The 15790-nt window shown below is 47.6% G+C and overlaps 1 protein-coding gene across 3 annotated transcripts in view; it reads left to right on the top strand.

Annotated features, from left to right (window-relative positions):
* dync1h1 (dynein, cytoplasmic 1, heavy chain 1) overlaps positions 1-15790 on the top strand; it is a 40803-nt gene that overhangs the window by 22960 nt on the left and 2053 nt on the right. The window contains exons 44-74 of one of the 3 annotated variants that reach the window (XM_062522857.1): positions 27-141; positions 470-631; positions 928-1142; positions 1423-1627; positions 1720-1893; positions 2019-2138; positions 2294-2414; positions 3740-3935; positions 4471-4588; positions 4785-5000; positions 5232-5444; positions 5659-5786; positions 6040-6193; positions 6443-6589; positions 6863-7013; positions 7171-7424; positions 7718-7852; positions 7981-8075; positions 8299-8473; positions 8827-8899; positions 9168-9328; positions 9735-9846; positions 10099-10159; positions 10399-10522; positions 10835-10948; positions 12203-12373; positions 12522-12739; positions 12997-13100; positions 14467-14675; positions 14883-15036; positions 15296-15438. In XM_062522857.1, coding sequence (XP_062378841.1) covers positions 27-141; positions 470-631; positions 928-1142; positions 1423-1627; positions 1720-1893; positions 2019-2138; positions 2294-2414; positions 3740-3935; positions 4471-4588; positions 4785-5000; positions 5232-5444; positions 5659-5786; positions 6040-6193; positions 6443-6589; positions 6863-7013; positions 7171-7424; positions 7718-7852; positions 7981-8075; positions 8299-8473; positions 8827-8899; positions 9168-9328; positions 9735-9846; positions 10099-10159; positions 10399-10522; positions 10835-10948; positions 12203-12373; positions 12522-12739; positions 12997-13100; positions 14467-14675; positions 14883-15036; positions 15296-15438 — 4738 coding nt within the window. Of the gene's footprint in view, positions 1-26; positions 142-469; positions 632-927; positions 1143-1422; positions 1628-1719; positions 1894-2018; positions 2139-2293; positions 2415-3062; positions 3259-3739; positions 3936-4470; positions 4589-4784; positions 5001-5231; positions 5445-5658; positions 5787-6039; positions 6194-6442; positions 6590-6862; positions 7014-7170; positions 7425-7717; positions 7853-7980; positions 8076-8298; positions 8474-8823; positions 8900-9167; positions 9329-9734; positions 9847-10098; positions 10160-10398; positions 10523-10834; positions 10949-12202; positions 12374-12521; positions 12740-12996; positions 13101-14466; positions 14676-14882; positions 15037-15295; positions 15439-15790 lie in introns of all 3 variants that reach the window. The other 2 variants (XM_062522856.1, XM_062522855.1) reach the window with 2 other exon arrangements.

Below are 15790 nucleotides of genomic sequence, written 5' to 3'. Positions count from 1 at the left end.
GACCTTGTTCACACCTGTGTTTCCAGAATCTTCCGTCAGCCACAGGGACATCTGCTGCTCATTGGCGTCAGCGGTGCTGGAAAGACCACTCTGTCCCGCTTTGTGGCCTGGATGAACGGCCTCAGTGTCTATCAGATCAAGGTTTGTACAGTGCACTGATAAGACAAGACTCAGCATTTTGGAATCCAATCAAGTTTTTAATCCAGGATCTCTCTGCATAGATTGGCAGCCGTCACTCACCCAACTGTTGGGTTCTAGGATTTTTAATCTCTCCTTGCTTGCACACACTCCAACTTGGTAAACTGTCCCACCTTTTTTTCACTGGCTCACATTCCCCCTTACCCATAGGGGGTGCCAGTGGACATTGTTTACACAGAATCTCTGCTGTAGGCATCTCAGGACCACAGCCAACTACCAAACCAAACATGCTTATTAGCAGAGCTCTAAATGAAGCCTCTCTTTTCCACAGGTTCACAGGAAGTACACAGGTGAGGACTTCGATGAGGACCTGCGTACGGTTCTGCGTCGTTCCGGCTGTAAAAACGAGAAGATCGCTTTCATTATGGACGAGTCCAACGTGCTGGACTCTGGCTTCCTGGAGCGCATGAACACCCTGCTGGCCAACGGAGAGGTGAGGAACGCTCTCATTATCTGTGATTCACTGTTTTCCATTCATTTATAGTTTTATACATTTTGTTTTCTTGTGTTATGACATGGATACTAATCACTTGATAAGTATAAAAATGCTTAAAGATAAAGATTCTGTATTTTATTTTTCTTTCTACAGACCAAAAATGTGTTCAAGTGGTATAATGTATTTGTTCATGCGGGATGTTGTGGCTATTGTGCTACATGGGTCTTTTTCAGCATGCTGTGTGAGTGGGTCTTAAGCGCGAGCCCTGTGTGTGTTCCCTGCTGCCCCTGTAGGTGCCAGGTCTGTTTGAGGGTGACGAGTACGCCACGCTGATGACCCAGTGCAAAGAGGGAGCCCAGAAGGAGGGCCTGATGCTGGACACCCACGAGGAGCTCTACAAGTGGTTCACCAGCCAGGTCATCCGCAACCTGCACGTGGTCTTCACCATGAACCCGTCCTCCGAGGGCCTCAAGGACCGCGCCGCCACCTCCCCTGCCCTCTTCAACAGGTGAGTGGCCTCATCAACGCACCCTCGGAGACCTCCAAGTGTCCATAGTTCAGTCGAGCTGGTACAAGGATAATAAGTCCATGAAGATCTACCAAATTTCAGAGCATTTTTGGGGTGGATACAGCAGTCTGTGGCTGATCTAATCTGTGAAGCGGAGTAGATTTATTGGCTGAATTCTTTACCGTTTTTGTAGTTCTACACCCATGTACCCCGTACCTGTGAGGACGTATTGAAAGTTGGTCATTTGTGACTGATGTTTGACAATCCATCTCTTCCACAGGTGTGTGCTGAACTGGTTTGGTGACTGGTCCACTGATGCCCTCTACCAGGTCGGCAAAGAATTCACCAGCAAGATGGACCTGGAGAAGCCCAACTACAAAGTGCCCGACTACATGCCCATCGTCTACGACAAGCTGCCCCAGCCCCCCACTCACAGGGAGGCCATCGTCAACGGCTGTGTGTTTGTCCACCAGACCCTGCACCAGGTCAGACTCCACACATCACCTCTGATTCAGAACTCAATAGTCGCTGTATTTCAGCTTATTGACGTTTCGCTCGCCACCCCTCTCCCCTTCAGGCTAACAACCGCTTGGCGAAGCGTGGCGGCCGCACCATGGCCATCACCCCGCGCCACTACCTGGACTTCATCAACCACTACGCCAACCTGTTCAACGAGAAGCGTAGCGAGCTGGAGGAGCAGCAGATGCATCTGAACGTCGGCCTGCGCAAGATCAAGGAGACCGTCGACCAGGTAAAATAATAATGTGAAAGACTGAATGATGGATTTATTAACATGGTTTCTGTATGGCAGTCCACCTGTCGCCTGTCCACTTTTCACAAAATAGACCGAATAATCATGTCATGTTGTTTGGCTAGGTGGAGGAGCTGCGTAGGGATCTGAGGATCAAGAGTCAGGAGCTGGAGGCCAAGAATGCAGCTGCCAACGACAAGCTGAAGAAGATGGTGAAGGACCAGCAGGAGGCCGAGAAGAAGAAGGCAAGCCCACCTTGCTTTATCTCATGCTTCAGAGGAAACCCAATGAAGTCAAGTGCTGTGGGAATGAGTTTCATGCTGTGATTTGGTCAAGACTAGCGATTGTTGTGTTCATTTCACTGACTTAATGTTGGACATTTTAAATGGGATAATCACAGGTGATGAGTCAGGAGATCCAGGAATCGATTTACAAGCAACAGGAAGTCATCAAAGACAAGCAGCTGAGTGTGAAAGAAGATCTGGATCAGGTGGAGCCTGCCGTCATTGAGGCTCAGAATGGTATGGAAAAAACTGTTTGCTGATCTTTACATTTTTTCCATGTCTTGTCTTATTCACACTGTGTCTTTCCTGAACAACTTTAGTAGATATGATGGGTGTAGATTTGTATCTGTTTACATCTCTTGACTGTGTGAAAGTGATGTTGAATTGCCTAGCTTTGAGTGCGGCTAAAATCCATTCTCCCGAGTACCCGTGCCATTTCACAGTAAGTAGACTTTGGGTTATTGAGACGCGTTCTTCTGTTGGAGCAATTCTCTCCTTTTGGCCTCTCTTGTCTGGTTTTCCTCTTGGGGATCTTTGGGGGTTTCTTATCCTTCCTCTGCTCTTTGTCAAGTCCCAATTGGAACTTTTAATCCTGGCAGAATAATCCCACAATTTGTTCAAAGCTTGCCACTATGTTTAAATAACTGCCAGAAAAGTTCCAATTGCGACACAGTTTGTGTGTCATTGTCATGTGTTACTGTTTGTGTGTGTGTGTGTGTGTGTGTGAGAGAGCGTGTTTGAGTGGGTTTGAATACACATGGGTGTTTGCTCAAACTGATGTCCTGGCGTCACTGCTAATTCAACTGCTTTTTCTTTTCTCCCTTCCTCCTCTCCTCTCGTTCTCCTCTCCTGCATTGCTCCACTGCGTCCTCTTGTGGCCATTAGCCGTTAAGTCAATTAAGAAGCAGCACCTGGTGGAGGTGCGGTCCATGGCCAACCCGCCCGGGGCGGTCAAGCTGGCCCTGGAGTCCATCTGCCTGCTTCTGGGCGAGAGCACCACCGACTGGAAGCAGATCCGCTCCATCATTATGCGAGAGAACTTCATCCCCACCATTGTTAACTTTTCTGCCGATGAGATCAGGTGACTGGCGTGTGCGGAGTGGGGTCTCAGGTGACTGTGTGGCACGGCAGAGGGCAGGGGTGGACATCCTCACGTAGTCCAGTGGTAGCGCTAGCTAATCAATACACAGTATAGACTTTACCCGATGTGTTGTGGTCCTCTGACACATCATTGTTAGGGCAAAATCATTAATTGATGGGCTTTTCAGCCCTAAGTCAACCTCCCCCTCCTCAGTGCCACACAGCTGCCAGGCTCCCTCCCCCCCACCCACCCCATCTGTCCTGCATGTTCTAAAACCAGCATCCCTCTGTCTCCCCTTCTATCTCTCTCTCCCTCTCTCTCTCTCTCTCGCTCGCTCTCTCTCTCTCTCTCTCTCTCTCTCTCTCTCCCTCATCTACACTTCTCTATCCTTTTTCGCTCTCTTTCTCTCTCTCTCGCGCTCTCTCTCTCTCTCTCTCTCTTTCTCTCTCTCTCTCTCTCCCCTCTTCCTCCCCATCCTCAGCGGTCAGCTCTATAAAGAAGCAGCACCTTGTCGAAGTGCGTTCCATGGCCAACCCTCCCCCTGCCGTAAAGCTGGCCTTAGAGTCTATCTGTCTCCTGCTGGGAGAGGAGACTAATGACTGGAAAAAGATCAGACAAGTTATTATCCGAGACAATTTCATCACCAGCATAGTCAACTTTGTCTCAGAGGACATGAGGTATTGTCATTCAGATCCATGTCTCTTCTCACAGTATGTTTTTGTCTCTGTTTCCTGTCTATGGGCACAATCCTGGTGCAACTCACTGGGGCTGCTGAAGCAATTTGCACATGGGGTAATGGTCATACAGGGTGTATTTCTTTTTTTTAAATGACTGTGCACTCATAATTACTTAATTATATTGCTTAATTGCAATACATTTTACATTTAATTAGCCACAGATAGAGTAGTCCCCCAGATGCAGAAAATTGAAAATTCAATAATTGAAAAATCAGTAAAAGGTAGTAGAAAATCTATACCATAAATATAAATATAGATATGATGTCGATGAAGTACTTTTCAGTCTTGCCTGAAAATTCCACCTTTCTATCCTTCCTAATTCATAATATCTCTCTCTCCACTGTCATTCATACCAATCCATACCCCTGTGTGCTTCCTAACATTATTTCCCTAAATACCGTGGATGACGTTTGGCGCTCTGAACTAACACACACTTCATTTTGATCATCTCTGGGTAACTTGTCTGGGGCAACAGTGACTCCATCCGTGAAAAGATGAAGAAGAACTACATGTCCAACCCATCCTACAACTACGAGCAGGTCAACAGGGCCTCCCTGGCCTGTGGCCCTATGGTCAAATGGGCCATCGCTCAGGTAGGCGCTCCATTCATTTAGTCTTGGGTGCCTTCTATTGGGCATCACTGCCCAGTAGTGCACATTCAGACACACTTGATTCGTACATCTCCATTCATCCAACATACACCGTTTTTAAGATATATAAGCAAATGTGAGTGAGTTTAACGAGGTCACATGGCTTAACTGTGTTGCGGTGTGTGTGTGTGTGTGACAGCTCAACTATGCGGACATGCTCAAACGGGTGGAGCCGCTGAGGAACGAGCTGCAGAAGCTGGAGGACGACGCCACCGACAACAAGTCCAAGGGCGAGGAGGTGGAGCGCATGATCCGGGACCTGGAGTCCAGCATCTCCCGCTACAAAGAGGAATACGCCATCCTCATCTCAGAGGCCCAGGCCATCAAGGCCGACCTGGCCGCCGTAGAGGCCAAGGTGAGCACAGGAGTTCCGGAAGCCTGTTTTGATTGAGAACTGACCTCCAATATAATGACCCCTCAACTCTGATGGTGGTGTAAAATTGAGAAAGACAAATGTTTCACACTCGTGAAGATGAGGCTTAAGATAGAGAGGTGAAAAGCACAATATTAGACTTTGTAAAAGCATTGTGTGTATATGTTGCAACATCAAGCTTTTTAACCCAAATGTGCCTTACGTACGTTTCAGGTGAACCGCAGCACAGCCTTGCTGAAGAGCTTGTCTGCTGAGAGGGACCGTTGGGAGAAGACCAGCGAGACCTTCAAGAACCAGATGTCCACCATCGCCGGAGACTGCCTCCTGTCGGCGGCCTTCATCGCCTACGCCGGCTACTTCGACCAGCAGATGAGGCAGAACCTCTTCACCACCTGGTCACACCACCTGCAGCAGGCCAACGTTCAGGTATGTCCAGGATGACTGGACCCTGATGGGGCATTAAGCATTGGTAGTTTTGCAGCCTTACCATCAGTTTGCCTGAGTTTGAATTCATGTCTGTGTTGCTGTGGTATGAAGGCATCTGTTAAATACTACTTTACTCATGTTGAGTAAATACCCTTATGGTACTACAGTACACAACAGCACCAGACTGACCGGTGCTCTGGTCTCTCCTCCACAGTTCCGCACAGACATCGCCAGGACTGAGTATCTGTCCAACGCTGACGAGCGGCTGCGCTGGCAGGCCAACTCTCTGCCAGCTGATGACCTGTGCACTGAGAACGCCATCATGCTCAAGAGGTTCAACAGGTGAGCATCCGCCCCACGACCACAACACCTGGACCGGCATATGGTGGTCCTTTAATCATTAAGCTCTCCTGATGTATCCCACCTAGTGTTGACCGAAGCCAATAGCCATTTTTCAGCCAATAGCCACTTTCATTAAACATAAACACCGCTGATTGCAATGTGTTTGTGTCATGCACTGTCAAAAATATGAAACCCCGAGATTGCTTCTCACGTGAAGTGTTGACCTATTTAACTCGTGTGTTTATCTGTCCAGGTACCCACTGATCATCGACCCATCAGGCCAGGCCACAGAGTTCATCATGAACGAGTACAAGGACCGCAAGATCACCAGGACCAGTTTCCTGGACGACGCCTTCAGGAAGAACCTGGAGAGCGCCCTGAGATTTGGAAACCCTCTGCTTGTGCAGGTATGCCACACTGCGGCTCTTTGGTGTTTAAAGGTCTGCAAAAGGGTTTGGACGAATTTTGGTGTGTTTCGTTTTTTTCATCCATACTTGATTCAAGGGTACATTTCTTGAACGAACCTATTATTGATTATCGATTTTTTTTATCTTGATCATTTTTTACATAAATGCATAAAGTTCCAGAAGTTGTTTTGATGTAGCAGTGCCTTTTGGAATGATTGCGTGGCATTGATGACTGGTTTTGATTGGCAGGACGTGGAGAGCTACGACCCCATCCTGAACCCGGTGCTGAACAGGGAGGTGCGCAGGACGGGCGGCCGTGTCCTCATCACGCTGGGAGACCAGGACATCGATCTGTCCCCGTCCTTCGTCATCTTCCTCTCCACCCGCGACCCCACGGTCAGTGTCCTCCACACGAGCACACTCACACAAATACTTAAGCTTTATACGAGTTTTCGCTTCAGATGCAGATTTGCTTAATGAAAATGCATGAGAAAAATGTTCGGTCTGATGAGCAAATCATATCACGTATGTGACTAGAATACATTTGTCACCTTTTTATGCATGAATGTTGAAGGATCTCACGTTGGGCTCTTCAGTCCAATTGATCTGTGCTGATATACCAATGGACCTGTTGTAATTTTCCATGCTCTGTGTGTGTGTGTGTTCCAGGTTGAGTTCCCGCCAGACCTGTGTTCTCGCGTGACCTTTGTGAACTTCACGGTGACGCGCAGCAGCTTGCAGAGCCAGTGCCTCAACGAGGTGCTGAAGGCAGAGAGGCCCGACGTGGACGAGAAACGCTCCGACCTCCTCAAACTGCAGGGTGAGCTCCTCCTCTGCTCCCCTGTCCCCTGTAGTGTGCTGGAGATTTGAACATCACTCTAACAATATAATATGCTAATAGCCAGCCATGACCAGCTTTATAGATTCATATAGATCAATTAGTAAACTTAAATGACTTTCTTCCCGCCGCTTTCCAGGTGAGTTCCAGTTGCGTCTGCGTCAGCTTGAGAAGTCCCTCCTGCAGGCCCTGAACGAGGTCAAGGGTCGTATCCTTGACGACGACACAATCATCACCACCCTGGAGAACCTGAAGAAGGAGGCGGCGGAGGTGACCAGGAAGGTGGAGGAGACGGACATAGTGATGCAGGAGGTGGAGACGGTCTCTCAGCAGTACCTGTCTCTGTCCACGGCCTGCAGCAGCATCTACTTCACCATGGAGGCCCTCAACCAGGTGGGAACACTGCAGTTAGGGTCCACACAACAGCACCCATCTACCCTGTCAATGTGGCATGGCTGATAAATGGGATATGCATTTATATAGCACTTTTCTCTTACACCGATGGTTCAGGCTGCCATGCAAGGCGGTGTGATGTGTTGTCTGTGTGTCTGCTACAGAAATATAGACATACAGTATATTCAAATATAGCAAGCTTGAAAGATCTATCTGACTTGGTGCATGATGAAGTTAATGATGGGACAATTATTAAAGGTTTTAAGCACTCATCTCATGTTGTTTCTTCTCAGATTCACTTCCTGTACCAGTACTCTCTTCACCTGTTTCTGGACATCTACCACACGGTCCTGTATGAGAACGCCAACCTGAAGGGCATCAGTGACCACAGCCAGCGTCTCTCTGTCATCACCAAAGACCTGTTCCAGGTACAACCCCGACACGCAGGCTGTGAAGGAGATACGAGTAGAATTATCCAATTCAGATGATCAAAAGGAAAAGACCCCTTTAGCAGGTCCAACAGTTTAACAATGGTGTATTTCCTTGACCTTAACAGATTGCATTCAACCGTGTGGCGAGGGGGATGCTGCATCAGGACCATATCACCTTTGCCATGCTGTTGGCCAGGATCAACCTGAAGGGCATGCCCAGGTGACCTAACCCATCCACACATCAGCAACACAGTGCCTACCACAGCTAGACTGAATTTTAAACACAGCTTTGCATAAATGTTTATGGTATAAATGGTTAATGATGTTTGCATGTGTCTGTTAATACATACGTACATACACGCACGCACATGCGCGCACACACACACACACACACACTCCTATGCGTGCATAAACGAGCATGTGATTTCCCATTTTGTGCGTAGTGAGCTGTCCTTTGACGTCGAGTTCCAGCACTTCCTGCGTGGGAAGGAGATTGTGCTGACCGGCACGGCCATCCCCAAGGTGAAAGGCTTGACCACGGACCAGAGCGAGGCCATGGTCCGACTCAGCCGCATGCCCGCCTTCAAAGACCTGGTGACCAAAGTGCAGGCTGATGAGGTGAGCGGATGTGTGTGCTTAAACACAGAGGGCACATCTCTGACGTGTCCAACTGTCTGAAAGATACTATATCTTGAAACCAGGATCTTGTGGTGGCACTGGATTTTGCCCTCTTTCTTAAAGATATACACACACACACTCACCTACAGTACTTTCTATCACATCTTGTACTGCGCAAACATTCCTACTTTTCTCTCCTTTTGATCACCTGTCATTTCATGATGACAAACAAGTGTAAATGTTTTATAAACAAGTATGAATTAGTCAGTACCACCTCAAGGTGACATGTGCTGGAACAGCTGAAAACTGAACTGTAGATGTAACATGAGTTCTTGTGTCTGTGTCTGCAGCAGTTCTTCATGTGGCTGGAGAGCAACTCCCCTGAGCTGTCCGTGCCCTACATCTGGGCTGAGGAGAAGACTTCCAGTAAGTCCTTAAACCCGCTCATAGGCCAACACATCTACACACTACAAAGCCATAGCCTCAGTGTGGTGTTTGTAGTGGGCTGCTTTACCTGAGTATACAATTGCCATCCATCCACTTTAGGTCGTAGACTTTCTTTGTGATTTCACTACTGTACAGTTGACACAACACATACTATAGAGGGAGACAAACTAGCTTCCTCCCTATTTGGATATCTGCCTTGTGATTGGATGTCTGGCCTCTCACTCATATACTTGTGTTGTTCTCTCAGCTCCCATTGGCCAGGCGGTGCACCAGCTGCTGCTGATCCAGGCCTTCAGGCCCGACCGTATGCTGGCTATGTCCCACGTCTTCGTCTCGAAGGTCCTCGGTGACACTTTCATGGCCATCATCGACCAGCCCCTCGACCTGGCCAACATTGTGGACACTGAGGTTGGTGAATTACAGCTAAAGTAGCAATTGATTCACAGAAATAACTTTGTCCAATGCTCTCAGGAAAATGTAATCGTTGATGTTTTTAATAGAGTATAGAGTAATAGAGCTGTTTTAAGAGATGGATGGGTTTGAGTGAGCACTGCTCATGAGACTGAATGGGTTTGAGTGAGCACTGCTCATGAGACTGAATGGGTTTGACTCAGCACAGTGCTCATGAGACTGAATGGGTTGGACTGAGCACTACTAATGAGACTGAATGGGTTTGACTCAGCACAGTGCTCATGAGACTGAATGGGTTGGACTGAGCACTACTAATGAGACTGAATGGGTTTGACTCAGCACAGTGCTCATGAGACTGAATGGGTTGGACTGAGCACTACTAATGAGACTGAATGGTTGTTAGGTCAAGCCTGGGACTCCTGTGCTGATGTGCTCTGTGCCCGGATACGACGCCAGCGGCCTGGTCCGAGACCTCGCTGCTGAGCAGAACAAACACATCACCTCCATCTCTATCGGTAAGACCACACCGCCTACGCAGTCAAGCCGACGTCGAAAAGTCCACCTCCAGAATGTACTGTACCCATTTGTCTGATTGCACTGAGCTTTGATGGAAGATGGAGTAGATAATGTGAATCAGTTACACCAACCAGTGAGTCACATTATCTACTCGAGTGAATCACATCAGTTTCACCAACACTGTGATTCACTGGTAGTGCTGGTGTAACTGATGCTGGGATAAACTCCTGGGGTTTCTCCCTATTTCACAGGTTCTGCTGAGGGCTTCAACAAAGCTGACCGTGATATCAACACCGCTGTGAAGTCTGGCAGGTTGGTGTTTGTGAATGTGCTCGCTTTGTCTCTTCTTGGAGTTGAACCGAAATCCTTTGTCATGTTTATTATATAAGAATTAACTAACCAGTAACTTTCAATCGACCGTAGTTGGGTCACTTGCGATTACCCCGAGTGTAGGGACTCAAAAAGTAAATGGCTGAATGGCATTCCTCAGGACGTTGTGAGCTTGCACAGGTGTGCTGAGGTGACCCCCTGGTGTGTTCTCTCCCGTGCAGGTGGGTGATGCTGGAGAACGTGCACCTGGCCCCCGGCTGGCTCATGCAGCTGGAGAAGAAGCTTCACTCCATGCAGCCGCATGCCAGCTTCCGCCTCTTCCTCACCATGGAGATCAACCCCAAGGTTCGTCCCAATCAAAAAAAAGCTTCTTTAAAAAAAAAAAAAAAAAAAAGCACTAAGATTTATATTCATAAAGTATGTTGTATACTGTGTAAAACTATGGTTATGAAGAATGTATGGTTTTTGTTTATTTTAAATGGAAGTGTATATAGAATTAGTCATTCATAACTACTCAGTGTTTTATTATACCTTTTAAAAAACAGCATTTCAAGTATAATTGCTAGACTATAACCATTAGAAGCCAGATCCATTTGAGAACTTCCCAGAGCACATGATCACCCAACTGCTCACCTTGATTGATGTCCTCATCCACAGGTCCCAGTGAACCTGCTGCGTGCCGGTCGCATCTTTGTGTTCGAGCCGCCTCCAGGTGTCAAGGCCAACATGCTGAGGACCTTCTCCAACATCCCAGTGGCTCGCATGTGCAAGGTGAGATCAGCACTAGCCTCCAAAACCAGCACAGGGGTTTTCATTGTTTATGTGCTTTTCAAGGTTTCTTTTTGCACAATGGGCCAGGAAAATACCTGGACAAATCTGCACACCTAAAATCTGAAATCTGGAAGAGATTCTATTGAGGGCTTGAAAGGCTTGCAAAAAATAGAGCAGTTTGTAAATGTGTGGTTTGCTTTGACCTGTGTGACGGTCCGATTATCATCTACCCTGTCCTTGTGTTGCAAAGCAGTTTTATCCGATAATTGCCATGGCTGTGATTTGGCCTCGGGTATGAAGTACCGCAGATAATCAGTCATAGTCATGAACCAATGCCACGCGCACTGGTAAACACGATAAAGTTTTCAGGGCAATAAGCTTGTGACATCCCCCAACACCACCACCACAAGTTGAGAGGGAGTCTGTGAGAAACACTGACTTCCTCCATTCTCACATGACCAGCTACCCAGGGTACCAACCCCTGTGGTGGCAACACTGATTCTTCATTGTTTGCTTGAGTGAATAGATCATTTATATTCGCTTTAAATTTTGCATGAATAAAGCAGTCCGCAGACTCTCCAGACTAATGTTCAATGTTAAAAGATTGAACTTAGTATGGTGATAGCCAGACTAGGGCTAGGTTTAAGGTTAGGACTACTTGAAGGTAGTAAAAGGTAGTAAATTCATCTCTGATTCCTGCATATACCCCGTTCTCATGTTTGCTTGAGTGAATTGATCATTTATTAGCTGGGAATCAAAGTGAGGGGTAGGGTTGCACTTTGCAAGTTGCACGTTTCTGTGAGAGTGTGGCCTCATTGTGGTTCAGTCTGCAGCAGAGCACATCTTACCACAGCTAACCATCTTTGCTTCTCTGCATCAACTTGCATTTCAGAAAATACCATGAAGAATTTCATGTACTTTATCAATATGGTACAAATGAACGTGGTGTTGGTAGAAGATATACCAATCACAGCCATGACCATATCTGCTACCAACACCACTTCTCATGCCATATTGCTTTATACAACAGGTCTATCTTTTATACAGCAGATCCAACTAATCGAGTTTAAAAACTCCAAATTGTGTTTCCTTATTCGTTATTTTCGTTTTTTTGTCTGTTGGTCCACCTCTTTCAAAAATAGCTCCAGCCTTGGCTGCTCTGACTAAATGTGTTTGGAAAGTCCCGACTGTTCTGCTTCTCATGCTGTTGCAGCTATCTGTGTTGTGCTAACTGTTGTGTGTTGACCACTGTAGGCTCCCAACGAACGTGCCCGTCTCTACTTCCTGCTGGCCTGGTTCCACGCGGTCATCCAGGAGCGTCTGCGCTACGCACCACTCGGCTGGTCCAAGAAGTACGAGTTCGGAGAGTCGGACCTGCGCTCCGCTTGTGACACCATCGACACCTGGCTGGACGACACTGCTAAGGTGTGGCATCATGTCACTGGCACACAAACACTGATTTCACACATTTAACTGTTGTGATGGTGTGTGTGTGTGTGTGTGTGTGTGTGTGTGTTGATTTAGTTGACGGATGTTGACCGATTGAGCTCTTTCTATCCCCATTCGGCTCCAGGGTCGTCAGAACATCTCTCCAGATAAGATCCCGTGGGCAGCCCTGAAGACGCTGATGGCTCAGTCCATCTACGGCGGGCGCATCGACAACGAGTTTGACCAGCGGCTGCTCAACACCTTCCTGGATCGCCTCTTCACCACCGGCAGCTTTGACAGCGAGTTCAAGCTGGCCTTCAAGGTGGACGGACACAAGGACATCAAGATGCCCGACGGTATTAGGTTAGTGCTGGGTCATTTGGGCCTGTATTCACAAAGAATCTTACCGCTGAGAGTACTCAAACTCCTAAATCGAGATATTCTCTTAAAACCCATTCACAAAGCTGCTGGTACCAACTTCAAGCTTTATTTTTTAGGCTTTCTAAGCTCTCCCAAACTTAGGTGCTACTTTGAGCGCTAAAATGCTTTGACTGACACCGATATCCTGATCTGATCTGTAAATGACTGATTTGATGGCTTGTGTGCCATGTGCCTTGCAGGCGTGAGGAGTTCATGCACTGGGTGGAGCTGCTGCCGGACACCCAGACGCCGTCCTGGCTAGGCTTGCCTAGCAACGCCGAGAGGGTCCTGCTCACCACACAGGGTATGGCCACCAGCCGCTGCTGTCACTCACCATGGCTCACCATGGCGACGCCGTGACAACGGGCTATGAGAAGGGGAGAGGTGTCCTTCCTCATAGCCCGCCTCACTGACATCTTGGGCTCCTTGCCAATGCTTCTTCACATGTCTACTCTAACAGTGTTTCTCTCAGTTGTTGTGTTCACAGGCCGTCATCTTGCCACATTTTAACCCATACAGCGCGTAACCACATAATTAAGAGTTTCGGTGTGCTTTTGACGGAGCATTCTGTCCAGTGTGTATAGTACTCACTGTCTCTCATTGCTCGCCATGTTTATAATACACTTGCCTAAATAGGTCTACTACTCCAGTAGAAGTTAACAGCTGTAGAACTAAACGTATTATTCACTATACTAACTCTTGGTCGAATTTCGGCTCTTTCTAATGGAATTAGAAGTTTTCATTCTTGAACTATAAGATTATAGTCGCATAGCATAACCTTAGTATATTGTTTAAAGACTGGTTACATGCTAAGATACGGAGTTGTTTCTGAATTGTAACCAGTGCTTTAATTGTAAGCTAACCTTAGCTCCGCCTGTAAGAGGTAGTGATGTGCCCGTGTGTGTGTTGGTGATGTGTACACACTGGAGGGTATGCTCTGCCAGGGGCGGGGGGGTGTAGTCCTCACCCTCTGGCAGCTGTATTTCGCATCAGTCGTGTCGGCTCCAGCAGCTGCTTACGCACTCCCCTAACCTTTTGGTTGACTTTTGGTTCTCATGAGTTTGATGCTTTTGCTCACGGCGCTCCATGTTTGTGCTTCTCAACCTAAACCTGCCATCCCACAAACATGCATGGGACCACTATAATTCACCACCTTACTGTTGGGCTTTTATTTCAAAGCCTTAATAACAACATGGATCAATTGTTTACTGTCTCCCTATTAACTTTTTGTTGAAACAGTCTTGTTAAGTGTTTTTATTTTAAATCCCTTTTATGTGCGTTAACATGTCAAAGGCGAATGCAGCGCTGCAGTTTGTCATCCACTATTAATTTGGTCTCCCTCCCTCTCCCTTCCCCCACCCCAACTCTCCTGCATCACCAATGGCCTCGGTCCTTCCTCCTGCATCCTTCCTCATCCTGTCCCCCACCAACCTCCTCCTTCCACTTCTGTTCCTCCTCTTCCTCTGTACATCCTTCTTTTCTCTCTTCCTCACTCTTCCTTCCTCTCTCTTTTCTTCCCCTCTCCTCACACTCTTCCTCTCTGTCTCTCTCTCTCTCTCTCTCTGTCTCTCTTTCTCTCTCTCACCCATGTTTCACATGTCCCTCTCCCTGGTCCTCTTCCTTCCTCCCTGTCCCCCACTCCTGCCGTGGCCCGTGGCTGTGCTGCTCAGGCACTGACATGATGGGTAAGATGCTGAAAATGCAGATGCTGGAGGACGAGGACGACCTGGCCTACGAGACGGAGAAGAAGCAGCGCACCAGCAGCTCCTCGGACACCCAGCCCGCCTGGATGCGCATCCTGCGCACCACCTCCAGCAACTGGCTGCAGCTCATCCCCGACTCCGTCAACCCCCTCAAGCGCACCGTCGAGAACATCAAGGTAACGGAGTGTGTGTGTGTGCGTGGCAGTAGGTATTCCTCTTAGTCTGGGCACATGACGAATAAAAGTAGTATGAGTCTGAATTAAAACATTATACACACAGGACCTTGTAATTCTCCACATTTCACACCAGCAAGATACCTGGGTTTCTGTCCAAAGAGAATCTGCTCGCCACATCTTTGCTAATGGCTGTGCGTGTGTGTGTAGGATCCGTTGTTCAGGTTCTTCGAGCGCGAGGTCAAGATGGGAGGACGCATGCTGCAGGATGTGCGCCAGGACCTGACTGATGTGGTGCAGGTGTGCGAGGGCAAGAAGAAGCAGACCAACGACCTCCGTACCCTCATCAACGACCTGGTCAAAGGTCACTCATCTTACTCATTCAAATATGTATTAGGCAGAACCTATGAAAAAGCAGAAGAATCGAGGCACTCCCGATTAGTATAAAAAACCTTTAATCAAAAATGGCTATTTGCCAATGCGTGTCAGAACTTGATGGGGGGGGGGGGGATATGTGACTTTGGGCAAGGTATTGGTCCTATATATTTAAAGGTACAGATATAACTAATCAAGTGATTTGTGAAATGTACATTCAAATGAACTCTTTGTGTTTGTGTGGGCAGGTATTCTGCCACGCAGCTGGTGCCGCTACACAGTGCCAGCCTCCCTGACTGTGATCCAGTGGGTGGCCGACTTCAGCGACCGCATCAAGCAGCTCCAGCAGATCTCGCAGGCAGCTGCCAGTGGGGGCGCCAAAGAGCTGAAGGTCAGTGTATGCAAGCAGGCATCAGATTTGACAATAGTGGTCACACCATGCCATAGCTGTGACAGAATCGGCATGTCTACCTTCACTTTTCTGCACTCTGGATAGAAAACAACAATTGTTTCCTCTTGGTGTTCATTTAAATGTGTTAATTTAAGAGTTAAGGATGGCTATGCTTCTGTTTGCAATATCTGTAAATGTCTGTAAATGTGAGATTATGTGTTAAGCTCTTTCTGGTGGTATTTAAGGTGCTTAGCATACCAGAAAGAACATTCTAGAACTTCAGCATAATGGCTCCGCTCATAACTGCAGACTGGACAATATTGATTCTCAACAAAAATGCATAAATACAAAA

Source organism: Sardina pilchardus, chromosome 20, assembly GCF_963854185.1.
Source record: "Sardina pilchardus chromosome 20, fSarPil1.1, whole genome shotgun sequence".
NCBI lineage: Eukaryota > Metazoa > Chordata > Actinopteri > Clupeiformes > Clupeidae > Sardina > Sardina pilchardus.
Note: the sequence above shows the minus strand (reverse complement) of the source record. Positions and strands in the feature narration are given on the sequence as shown.